This window comes from Macrobrachium nipponense, chromosome 31 (genome assembly GCF_015104395.2).
Source record: "Macrobrachium nipponense isolate FS-2020 chromosome 31, ASM1510439v2, whole genome shotgun sequence".
NCBI lineage: Eukaryota > Metazoa > Arthropoda > Malacostraca > Decapoda > Palaemonidae > Macrobrachium > Macrobrachium nipponense.
The window spans coordinates 9053082-9065907 of NC_061093.1; the positions used below are offsets into that span (position 1 = coordinate 9053082).

The 12826-nt window shown below is 37.4% G+C and overlaps 1 protein-coding gene across 1 annotated transcript in view; it reads left to right on the forward strand.

The window, feature by feature from the left end:
• LOC135206596 (importin-5-like) overlaps positions 1-12826 on the forward strand; it is a 126347-nt gene that overhangs the window by 55651 nt on the left and 57870 nt on the right. Inside the window, 12 exon segments of the mRNA XM_064237936.1 lie at positions 2960-3111; positions 3229-3455; positions 3677-3878; positions 4652-4777; positions 4884-5051; positions 6891-7130; positions 7254-7433; positions 7561-7680; positions 7876-8094; positions 9393-9593; positions 10307-10495; positions 12653-12826. Coding sequence (XP_064094006.1) covers positions 2960-3111; positions 3229-3455; positions 3677-3878; positions 4652-4777; positions 4884-5051; positions 6891-7130; positions 7254-7433; positions 7561-7680; positions 7876-8094; positions 9393-9593; positions 10307-10495; positions 12653-12826 — 2198 coding nt within the window.

Consider the following 12826-nt stretch of genomic DNA (forward strand, 5'->3'; position numbering starts at 1 on the left):
CATTCTTGCAGTTTCTTAGTCGTCCGCACTTTAATTGGGATTTTATGTTCGTAGGTACAACAAGAGAAAAAATTGAGCATGAAAAAGAGAATAAGGCTTAGCGTTCGTGGCCGGTGATGGTAGGGTGGGCTTTGTTGGACCCCCTGGTGGGGAGGGGGGGAGGGGTTAGGTAGGTAGAGACCATTCGGTTCATGGACCTCTTTGTAACCCAGTGAGGGGCTTTTGGCGCGAAGTGGATTTTTTTCTTGTCACGTGGTTGTTTCACTACGCTTACAGAATTATGTTATAGATTTATTTGAGCTGATGAAACTTTTTGATATTTATAGAGTTTTCATGGAATGCGCAAAAATTATGCAGTTTTCAGAACATAACTTTAATGAAAAAAGAAGGAAAAAATCCTAATGTGGCATCAGCACTGCGTGATCTCCCTCGCTGGGACCAGTGTTGCTAAGGTTCTTCAATATCAAAAGGTTTGGTTTTCCAAAGTGTCTTAAGTTGGGTTTCGGTTTTAGCCTTTTAATTCTCAGTCATTTGCCAAATTTACAATGTAAAATCCTCCCTCCAACAAGAATGAACTGAGGCTTCAGTGTCATCAAAATGAGGAGTTGATGAAAGCAAGTTGGTATGACTGAGTCAGCTCTGAGTTTTGAAGGTCAACTCCGACTCGGAAGATGACGGCGGAGTGTTGGAGAGAGAGAGAGAGAAAAAAAAAAACCTCCAGTACTTTTCCTTGTTGATTTTTATCACTAAAAGCTCTTGTGGGTGTATTTTTGGGCTCTATCAGAGAGGGCTCTTATTCTCCTCAAGAAATGTTATTGTAGTCCTACATTCTCTATAAAAGACATGACTCTTCTACACGTCCCTAACGTCCGTAAGTGGATTGGTGGCGCTGTTTTAAACAAAAGACAGTATGTAGTCCTGACTGCTTTGGGTCGTCTATATATATATATATATATATATATATATAATATATATATATATATATTGCTATAAACATAATATTTTTGGTCTACTATCATTCGTTTTTTTAAAGCTGAACGGTGTTTTGTCAAATATAAATGCACTGATGTGGAACTGCTGTTAAATTGCTACAGCTTTTTGTGCCTTCTTCCCATGACACGTATTCCATCATGAAATTTTGTTTATATAAATGTAAATAAACAGACATGGCAAATACTCCACTTCTCTTCAAGTCTCCGTAGCAAATGGGAGTGCGTCTTCCTCATAGCTAAACTGGGTGAAGGCTGTCATTAGCATTATAGTAGGGGATCCTCATCAAGGATCTAACTTAGTTGTTATGTAGTCCCTTGTCCTTGTGGGTCACAATTTGGGTAGATTTTGTTGGGGGGGGGGTGAAAATAAGGCTGTTCTGCTTTGATGTGCTGTATGCCATCAAACGGAATGGCCTTGACTAAATATTCTCTCTCTCTCTCTCTCTCTCTCTCTCTCTCTCTCTCTCTCTCTCTCATGCTTTAAGTCATATTTTTATATTCCCTCCCCAGTATGTTCAGGAAGTAGTTACATGTGGAAAAGTAATTATTTCCAAAACCCTGACTAGTCCTTCCTTTATACCAATATGAATATTGCCCATTAGTCATTATGTGACCGAGACATTGGAAGCATCAAAGGCCACTTGTGCACTTGATTTAATTTTCAAGGTTCTGTTTATGTTAATTACTGTACATTGATATATTATATCAATGTTCAGCGGTTTTTAGAAATGTTTGCCCAGAATATATTGCACATTAAAGCTGGCTAGTTGGCCTATCTATCAGCATAGTCTCTCTCTCTCTCTCTCTCTCTCTCTCTCTCTCTCTCTCTCTCTCACACAGTATTCGGCTGCATGCCATCTGCTTGGGAAGGGCGGGTGGGCGTTGGAAGAAGGGGACTAAAGGTACTTTGGGGTCAGATACTTCTGGTGGGTTGCACTATCAGTGCCTTATTTTGATGCTACTTCATCGTTGATTATCAGATTTTTGTTAGCGGTGAAAATCAATGTCAAATGGAGATTAGTCGTTAGGACTGCTGCTTTAAATGTTTAAACTTGGATTTTGTGTACATTTTAATTATTACGGTATAGCGCTGGTCATTTACCCTCAGTGTTGAGCTCTCTCTCTCTCTCTCTCTCTCTCCTTTTTGGTCAATTGAAAGTGCCCTTTCCTTTCATTTGAATGTCTTGGGTTTAATCCGTATGTGAGGTGTAGATTTATTTCTATTACACACACAGCTTTGTTTTTTAGTACTTATATTAATGCAGTTATTTATCTATAAATGCTCACAGTACCAGAAGTAAGGGAAAAGTGAAATCAAACTTGCTTCGTTGTAGAAGTACATGGTGTTCGTAAAGTCCCAGTGTCATTACAAATATTTATTGCTCAAAATGGTACTGGTACTTTATGGGACACCCTGTACTTTGAAAAAAGGTAGGCTTATCTCCTTAAGTTTTCTATTTTACGTACTATTTCATATCAACACTTGGTTTGATGAAATGGGGCCATATTTTTTATTGAAATAAGAAGAGGCAGATTCATTTTCTCATTGCAATGTAATACATATATATTATTAGCTGCTGTACCTCACATTGCTCAGGATAAAAAGGGGCATGCCATCCGTGATGACAACCCCTAAAGGACTGATTATGCATCACTTTCAGAATAAGTAATCACTAGGATCCTGTCAAGCCAAAGAAGCTGTGAAAAATCCGAGGAGTTTGCTTTCAACTCCAAAAGTTGTAAAAATTGAGGGGGTATGAAATAGAGGGGTAATGGGGTCAGCCCTCGAATTTCAGATTTTTACTAAAAATCTTGGGGGGGGGGGGGGTGTTCTATGATAAAAATTTGGTAGCCGTAGCTTTTATAGTCTGGGCGTGCATAACGAGCACAGACAGAAATTGTCTATAGTATATATATATGTATATTATTGAATTTTAACTTTAGTTTTAATGAAGTTTTTTCTTTACAGAACACTTACGACCAGATTGCGCCGAGCACAAAGTTTCAGTTCCTTTTAAGCAATGTTGTTGACAAGTCAGCCAGCGAAGATGCACGGACAATGGCGGCTGTCCTCCTTAGAAGGCTCCTTACAACAAACTTTGACGAAGTTTTCCCAACTGTAAGTATATAAAATTGTTTTCAATATATCCAGCACTATCTGTGTTCTACATTTTGAAGTAATCTTGGTCTTATCATGAAGAAAACTTACATCTCGACTTTTATTTTCCTCCCCCAGTTACCACAAGAAACACAGGCTCAAGTTCGCTCACAGTTGCTTGCTTCCGTACAGCAGGAGGAAGATGGAAACATGCGCAAGAAACTCTGTGATATAATTAGTGAGTTAGCGCATAACATGATTGATGATGAAGGCAACAACATGTGGCCCGAATTTCTTCAGTTCTTATTTGAGAGTGCTAGTTCACCCAACATTAATCATAAGGAAATAGCTCTCACATTATTCAGGTATGCATTACATTATTCAGGTATGCATTAATCATGATAATTTTTATGTTTACAAGTGGTAGTACGTAAAGAGTTGCCAGATATGTATTCCACAGTCAGATACTTGTCCTGTGATCCTCTGATGCATACAAGGTTCTTGAATACTGCATCACAGTTGCTTTGCAAAAGCTTGTTAGTAAATTATGACATTGGTTATCATGTGAATTCATTTTTATTTTCAGCTTGGTCCCGGGTGTTTTTGGTAATCAACAACAACAGCATTTGGGCATGATCAAGGCAATGTTAACATCCTCCCTAGCAGATTCTGCAAACCCCCCTGTCCAGGCATTGGCCGTTAAAGCAACGGCAGCATTTATTTTACTCCATGACAATGAGCCTAACATTCAGAAAAATTTTGCTGATCTTCTTCCAGCTTTCCTCCAGGTAATCTTTGTTATTCTTCCCCTTTATGCAAAGTGACAAGTGTTATGCTGTAAATGTATATTTATTTTTGCATAAGGTAATTTTGATAGATACTGTGAGGAGGTTGTTAACGAGATTCAAGTACATAAATTTCGATAGCTACTGTCAGGACGTTGCTAACAAGATTCAAGCACGTAATATGGAGAGAGAGAAAAAAAATGACAGCAGTAGATAAAACCTGTCCTAAAAAGAAAAGTCCATTATATGTAGTGAGTAACTCCAACCTAGGAGATCACCTTGTGATGAAAAATTCAGTTAAAAAATATAAAGCAAATGCCAAGTTGTGGATATATCTCAATGCATTTAGTTCCTGTTGTAGTCAAATGCACTACATAATTCAGGTTGTCTATAGGTGCAGAGATTTTAGGCAACCTTTAATGATGACCTAGGCAGCATTTAATTGTGACAGAAGTAATAATGAACTGTCATGAACAGTTATGTAGTCTGATAACATTTTCAAAAAGACAATCACGTACCATATGGATGTGTGATTGACATTAATCAGACCAATTGTCGGGTATTGTTTATCAGTTTTGTCTAAATGACGATTTGTGGAAATTTGTCTAATCTGGAGAGGAAAATAGAACACAGCCATTATTCACGCTTGACTGAAAGAATGAAATATTGTATTCAGTAATATGAAGTGAGGGAAATCACCTGAGTAATGTTGAGTGTAAGCAGAAATACTATAATAGATAATATTATATGTGTTAATGTGTGTTTATATGCTACAGATAATAGCAAATAGCATACAAGCTGGTGACGATGATGCTCTTCTGAAATGCTTGGTTGATCTTGCTGAAAGTTGCCCCAAGTTTTTGCGCCCACAAGTTGAGGCCATCTTACAACTGGCCATAAAGGTAATTTATTCACTTGGTTTTTCTTACTGATGTTGTTCTTATAGCAGTTATAATATCTTTAATGTAATCGGTTAAGTATTAAATAATAATTTTGCTATTATTGCAGGCTCTACCTGATCCTAGTGTAGGTGATGCCTGGAAGCATTTGTTGCTGGAAGTGGTGGTAACATTGGCAGAGACTGCACCAGCCATGGTGCGGAAAGCTGGTGCAAAGTACATGACAACCCTCATTCCACAGATGCTCAACATGATGACTGACTTAGAGGATGAGGAAGTAAGTATTGTAGTTATATATACAGGTATTCTCCTACTTATAGTGGGGTTAGGTTCCAAAAAAGCCATCGTTTGTTGGAAAAGTCATATCTCGAATATAGCCTAGCCCCACACTAGGATAATCAGTACCATCTTTGCATATAGGGTAGCCTAGCCTACACTACAGAGTATACTTTATACATATACGGTATAATAATTATTAATTTCAGCTAATTCTATAAGTTCAATGCATATTGGCTTATGGTAATTCAGTACAAAGAGAAATTGAATAACATTAATAAGAGTTAGCTTTGTGTAAATACTACAGTATATCATATACATAGAGTATGCACAGTACCCTAGCCTACAGTATACTTTATACTACATGTACTGTATAGTAATTTATTAATATATGCCAATTTTGGAGGCTCAGTACATTCTGACTAATATATCAGGAGACCACTGCATTCCCACCCACTCTAAGCCAGGGAAATTGCTCCCCAGCTGAATCCACCCTCCAAAACAACACCTTTGTTAAGTAGTTCTTCTTTACAGATTTACTGCCCCTCCTCTCCCAGCCACAATGCCTAGCCATCTGACCCACCCTCCCATCTTGGAAACTTCTCCAGACCTTCCTCATCACCCAAACACCTTTCTCAGTCTTTTTAGGATTATAAGCAGTGTTAGTAACACTTTCCTGAGGCTGGGCAGCATTGCCAACCATTGGAGAGCAGTTATATTATAGTTTTAAAGTTTGTTATATAACCTGAATCTTTGGGACTTGGTCCCCCTGTCCATGTCTCTCTCTCTCTCTATCTCCCCACCTCCAAGGATAATGCCAGTAGTGACAGTGAATTTATGAGTGCCTAAATTAGCAAACAAAGTTATATGAATATAAATTAGATTTTCTGAATGTATCAGTATGAATTGTCCAACCCTGTTCCATTAGAACTTTTCTCCAGTGTTATTGTGTCAGTTTGTGTGCAATTGTATGTACACTGTAATTATGTGTGTGTGTTCCCTTATGCATCATGGCTAAGGTAAATGCTGGTACATGCTGTACTTTTACTTGATCTTCTCCTCCTGTCTCTGGGTTGTTCTTTAAGTCCTTTGTACGGTATTGTACCAAGTACCTTGTGTAACAATTAAAGTTAAAAGATATGTTGACAATTGAAAAGTATACCAAGGGTACGAGATTTTCAGTGGGAAAGTTGATTGATTGATTGATTTTTTTTTTCTAGAAGGGTAAATGTTTGAAGTAAACAATCAATGTGGGAGTGAAGGACCAGTTAGAACTATAGCATGGATGAAAGGAAAAGTTTGCTACTTTACTGGGAAATATAAATATAGAGAGCAAAGACATTTGATAGTGCATGTACTACTGTATGCAGTGGAAACTTGTGCGCTAAAAATAGAGAGCAAAGACATTTGATAGTGCATGTACTACTGTATGCAGTGGAAACTTGTGCACTAACACAATGAAGAATATCTTTGAAAGTTGTGGTTATAGAATAAAGTTAATGGCTTAAGTGCTATGGGAAGATATCTTGTCCGTGGGCTGGAGAATATGCTGATGTCAAAGATCAAGGTGATTGGACATATTGAGGAGATGAACAGGTTTTCAGGAAAGCAATGGATATGAAATTAGTAGGTCAAAGGCTTAGGAAACCATGATTAAAAGTATAAGTAGTGAAGACATAACACCAAAATGCAAATAGTGCAGAGGACAGTGAAAAGAGTTCATTTCACATCAAAACATGAAAAGAAGGAAAGCCTACATGAAATCTTGCATGATAATTAGTGTCTAAATTATGCTTGGAAGTTGTGTAAATATGTTTTTGAAATTATATTTCACCTTCAGGACTGGAGTATAAGTGATGAACAAGCTGAGGAAGATAATGACAGCAACTCTGTTGTAGCAGAGTCATCCCTGGACAGATTAGCTTGTGGACTTGGAGGAAAGACTGTTCTTCCACACATAAATGCAACTCTGTCTCAGATGTTACAGAGTGAAAACTGGAAATGTCGACACGCTGCTTTGATGGCAATATCTGCTGTTGGTGAGGGCTGTCACAAACAGATGGAAAACATGTTACCTCAGGTTGGTTCATTTATTTCTTGCACTATTTTGTTCTGAAAATTTAATTTTGATGGAAATGCCAAACAGTTCTTAATATGGTATTAAATCTGTAATTTAGATATTTTAAGCATTACTGTCTTTCAGATAATGGATGCTGTTGTCAGATTTCTGCATGACAGTCACCCCAGAGTACGTTATGCAGCTTGTAATGCCATTGGTCAGATGGCTACTGATTTTGCACCGGTTTTCCAAAAGAAATTCCATGAAATAGTAGTCCCAGGGTTATTGCATGTTATGGATGACAGTGCAAACCCAAGAGTCCAAGTAAGTTGATAATTAGTATTAGTTACTTGATTCTGTGACATAGATCTAACGTGTCCAAAAATGATGGCTATATGGAAATACCTTTATAATTCAGTTATTGTGAATGAGTTTTATTATTTTGTTATAGGCTCATGCAGGTGCTGCATTGGTCAATTTCTCAGAGGTATGTCCTAAGAACATCTTGGCAACCTACCTACCTACGATCATTGCAAAGTTGGAAAGTATCCTTGCTGCCAAGTTCAAGGAGGTAAGTTTCTAATATTCTCTCTTGTGTGCACATGGTTAGAACCCTGTTAACTTTGAAGAAAGACCTGATTTCATGTGTGTGAATGTTTTGATTTTCTTTTCTTTTGCTTATAATGTGATTTTTTTTTCTTTTGAGAACATTTTAGTGCTAGTTCTTCCATTTGTTATAATTAGTGCCCCATTTTGTATTTTTCAGTTGATGGAATGTGGCACAAAATTAGTATTGGAGCAAGTTGTCACCACCATTGCTTCAGTAGCAGACACGGCTGAAGAAAAGTTTGAAGAGTACTATGATCGTTTTATTCCCTGCTTGATGTACATCATTGAAAATGCCAATTCTCAAGATTTGAGATTGCTACGTGGAAAAACGATTGAGTGTGTGTCCTTGATTGGCCTTGCTGTTGGTCCTGATAAGGTAATGTTTTTCTGTAACTCAGATATTCAAGTAATTTATATGCAATGTTAATAAGCCAAACATTTGAGTGTAGGATACAAAATGTTACCAATTGTAAATCACAAACTGGTCCAATTAAATTAGTGATTAACCTGTTTAGCATTCACCCCCCCATGAGCTCGCTGCTAACGTACCGTCACGCTTCATCATCAAAGTATTTCTGAAAATGTTCTAATGGGTTCTCTTTATTCTCAACTAAATTACATGCCGGGATCAGCAACAAAAGTAAAGGGGTCTCCCTCTCCCTCTCTGAGTCAAGTCACTCAGCAATGAAAAGTCATCTTCATTCCCGCTGTCGGAAGTAAAGTTTATTCTCTCAATATCCTCATCACTGGAGGATTCAGAACTTGAGCTCTCATCATCAAATAGGTCATCAATATCAGTCCTTATCTTGTATTTGATTGATCTCACCTGAAGAAATAAGTCTCCTCTTTAGTACATTTCATTGTGAAAGACACAAAAGTCAAGCTTTCTAGCATCAAGCGACCACCAGAAAAGTTGCCAAGCGGAAAATAAGTATCCATTTACAGCTTATGTGTGCTGAGTGTTACCAAATGATGTTCTTACACTTTCTATACGAGTAAACATATTATTATGGGACTGGTGGCTTGACAAGCACAGTTAAAATCTTGAATGTAATATTCTGTTGAAGGCGCTGTATAGTAGATCAGAGTAAACATATTATCACGTAGGGGACGCTAAACTGGTTAATAGTGTTTGGATTTCTGTGGATGATTAAAACCATATTAAAATGTTAAATTTCCTGCTGTCTGTAGTATGCATTATTTGTATTTATTATTATAAGGCTATTTTAGTTACTGATCTCTTGTTTTTTCTTTTACTGCTATTATGTTGCTTGTGAATACTAGTGATACAGAAGAAAACAGTTATTATGTTAATGATGATGCTAAATATTGGCTTTAAAAGAATGTAAAGAATTAAGGTTGTGATTAGTTAAAAAAGTAATGTAATTTTGGGTAGTATATTGTTTTCTCGTATATTGTTTTCTCTTATTCTCAATATATTTTCCGTGTGTTTGCTAGCATATAATGGTAATTCTTTAGTCCTTCTCCTTATACTTTGGTTAAACTAGCTTAATTTTGTGAACACACCAGGTTTAAATTTAGCCTTTTCACTCAAAGTTTGTAGATTTAAAAAATTTTCAGTTTATTTTTCCCTTTACTGTTGCATCCTCTTAGTATGTTGCCCTTGAATGATATTAACATAAAGTGGCCCTCATTGGGCATTCTTTTCTTTAGTTCTTAGCTGATGCTGGCAAGATGATGGATCTTCTACTGAAAGCCCAAACTAATCAAGAGGAGATGGCAGATGATGACCCCCAAGTATCTTACCTTATATCTGCATGGGCTCGCATCTGTAAGATTATGGGGAAGCGATTTGAGCCCTACTTGCCCTTGGTAATGGGACCCGTTATCAAGACTGCTTCTTTGAAACCAGAGGTAAGAGTTGTTAGATTTAGTACAGTCAACTTCCTATATTCACAGGTGATATGGACTACAACCACCCGCATATTGTTAAAATCCGCGAATACTTGACACCCCATCTAAAAACCCGTATAACTGCTGTCTTGAAAGTTCAATTAATGGCAACTTTTTGACTGGCTCAGCTCGCCGATTCTAGGCTTCTCATGATTCAGTTGTGTACTTGACGTTGAGCGGGCGTGTAGTGCGCCCCCCCCCCCCCCCCCCCCCCCCCCTCTCTCTCTCTCTCTCTCTATCTCTCTCTCTCTCTCTCTCTCTCTCTCTCTCTCTCTCTCTCTCTCACACACATGACATCTCTTTATATATATGCTCAAGTATACCTAGGGGTTGCTGTTGTTGATAGTATGTCTGTTATAATTGTAATTATGCAAAGAAAAGTTTAAAGAAATATTGGAAATATATGTAATCCAAAAAAGTTACTGCATCTTCATTCTTGGTAAACTTAGGTCAATATTTTACAACAAATATACTCAGAATTTGTTACTGATTTCGGTTCTTATCCATGATGTTATTGTGTGACCAAATACTTGGCGGTTGTCGACTGTTAATTGTATTGCTGCAGTGACATTTTGTGAATATATTTGGAAGAGTTTATTGATCAGGTTTTGGGGTTTTAATAATACATTTGATCAGAACATTTATATTGATTTTTAATGTTATTTTGTTTTCAGGTGGCTCTTCTTGATAATGAAGATATGAATGCGGTGGATGGTGATGACGAGTGGCAGTTTGTATCTATTGGGGAACAACAGAACTTCGGCATCCGCACAGCTGGGTTGGAAGAGAAAGCTACTGCTTGTCAAATGCTTGTCTGTTATGCCAGGGAACTCAAAGATGGTTTTGCAGATTACACAGAGCAGGTAACTTGTGATAAATAGTATTACTGTAGATTTCTTTGCTGAATGGACCAGATTGAATCTGCACATGCATATTGTTTTTTTGAGGAAGAACTTAAAAAAAGAGCAAGAATATCATGGTTCCAATCTGTCGTGTTTCCATTTGGATACTATGAAGGTATTCAGTGAATTCAGTAGGAAATGATGAATTTAAAATTTAGTGTCACAGAATGGTGTGAAAGAGTACTTCAATGAAATAGTGTACAGTATAGTGAGAAGTGGTTAATTCTATAGTTGTGCCACTTTTTAGCTATAGTCTTTCACTTCAACTGCATTGTTGCATTCTTCAATTTGAGCTCTGTCGTTGCATTTTCAAATCAATTTTGCTGTCCAACTTAGCTATGACTTTTTAGTGCGACTGTTGGGCTTTCTCCCAGTGTCACCTTTTAGATCCTTGTACTTCTTTATTTTCTGGTTTCATTATCCTGCCTTCCAACAACTTCCTCCCTTAGGGGAGTAGTGTCATCAGTGCACCTCATGAGGTGCACTGTAGCCACTACTTAAGGTTCTTTGCAGTGTGCCTTTGGCCTGTAGTTGCAACCCCTTTCGTTCTTTTTACTGTACCCCTGTTCATATTCTTTTTCTTCCATCTGACTTTTCACTCTCCTAGCAATTGATTCTAGGGCAATTGCAATGTTTTCCTCCTGTTACACCTTTCAAACCTCCTACTGTCAATTTCCATTTCACTGCTGAATGACCTCATAGGTCCCAGTGCTTGGCCTTTGGCTTGAATTCTATATTCAACTCTGCTCTAACTACTCCAACTCTCCGTTCATTGCTTTAAACTGATTGGTCAAAAGTTCCCCAGTGCTGGACTTTATAGCATAAATTTCTAGAAGTCAGATGAACAAAGGGTTCGGAAAAGTTGATAAATCATGACCTGTACAAGAGCGACTTGATAAATAAGTTTATCTTGGTTTTACCAGACCACTGAGCTGATTAACAGCTCTCCTAGGGCTGGCCCGAAGGATTAGATATTTTTACGTGGCTAGGAACACCAATTGGTCACCTAACAACGGGGCCTACAGCTTATTGTGGGATCCGAACCACACTTTATCAAGAAATTAATTTCTATCACCAGAAATAAATTCCTCTGATTCCGCGTCGGCCGAGCCGGGACTCGAACTTCCCGGCTCGGCCAACGCGGAATCAGAGAAATTTATGGTAAAGATGACTACAACATTAAGATGGGTTGATACATCAGATATTCCTATTAGTGTTATGTACCATCTCAAAAATGCATTATATCAGTAAATGGCAGAATATATGGATAGTGAACATGACAGTAACAGATGAAAATAGGTCAATCCCAATGTTGGTATATAGCATTTATCATATCAGAAGTAAGGACAAGAATTACTTTTAACTCTTCTTAGAATTAGTCACTTAATTGGTACATGGTTATTTTAAGAAAAGCCCATTTGATCCAATGCCCTGTATTTATAGAATGGGAAGTTATGCTAACTGTTAATTGTTTTGTATGTGAATGTCAAGAAAATAATTAATAACAAATGTCTAGTTTTTGAAGCAGATCACAGGAATTTTGTCAATCTCCATGGGCAATTAATCCTGCAATATATGAAATTTTTCAAGAGCAGAATTTGATTGCTAAAATCCCAACTTTATTTATTAGTAAGATAATGCTTTGGGTTAACCTCAATGTAGCTAAGTAGATGGCCACAGTTGTCTGGTTTGGCTACTTGATAATAACTAGCTTTGATGTCAGCTGAAAAAGATTCAATAGTGAGGAAGCATGTTAGTTATGAAATATCTTATGAATTGGAAGCAATTGGAAGCTATGGCCAAGATTAAAGCTGTTGACAAAAACTGAGGAACTGGTAACTATAATGTGACTTTTTGCCAGTTTTTTCATTAAAAAACAAAAATGTAAATGCATAATGACAGACATACCAACATTTTTATGGTTTCCCTTAAATACAAGTTAGGCTGAAGTATCTTGAATCATTTGGGAGTTGTGATGACAAGGTAAACATGACCAACAGATAGATGGGCAAACGGACAGAAAAGCTAGGCTTCCAACTTGTTGATAGGCAACTAATAAGAAGGTGTCTTATGAATACTAGTGAGTCATGCTTTTTTCCCTCATTTTACTAATTACAGGTGGTGAAACTTATGGTGCCTATGTTAAAGTTTTATTTCCACGATGGGGTACGAACTGCTGCCGCTGAATCTCTTCCATATCTCTTGGAGTGTGCAAAAATAAAGGGACAACAGTATTTATCAGAAATGTGGCAGTACATGTGTCCTGAGCTGTTAAAGGCCATTGAAACTGAA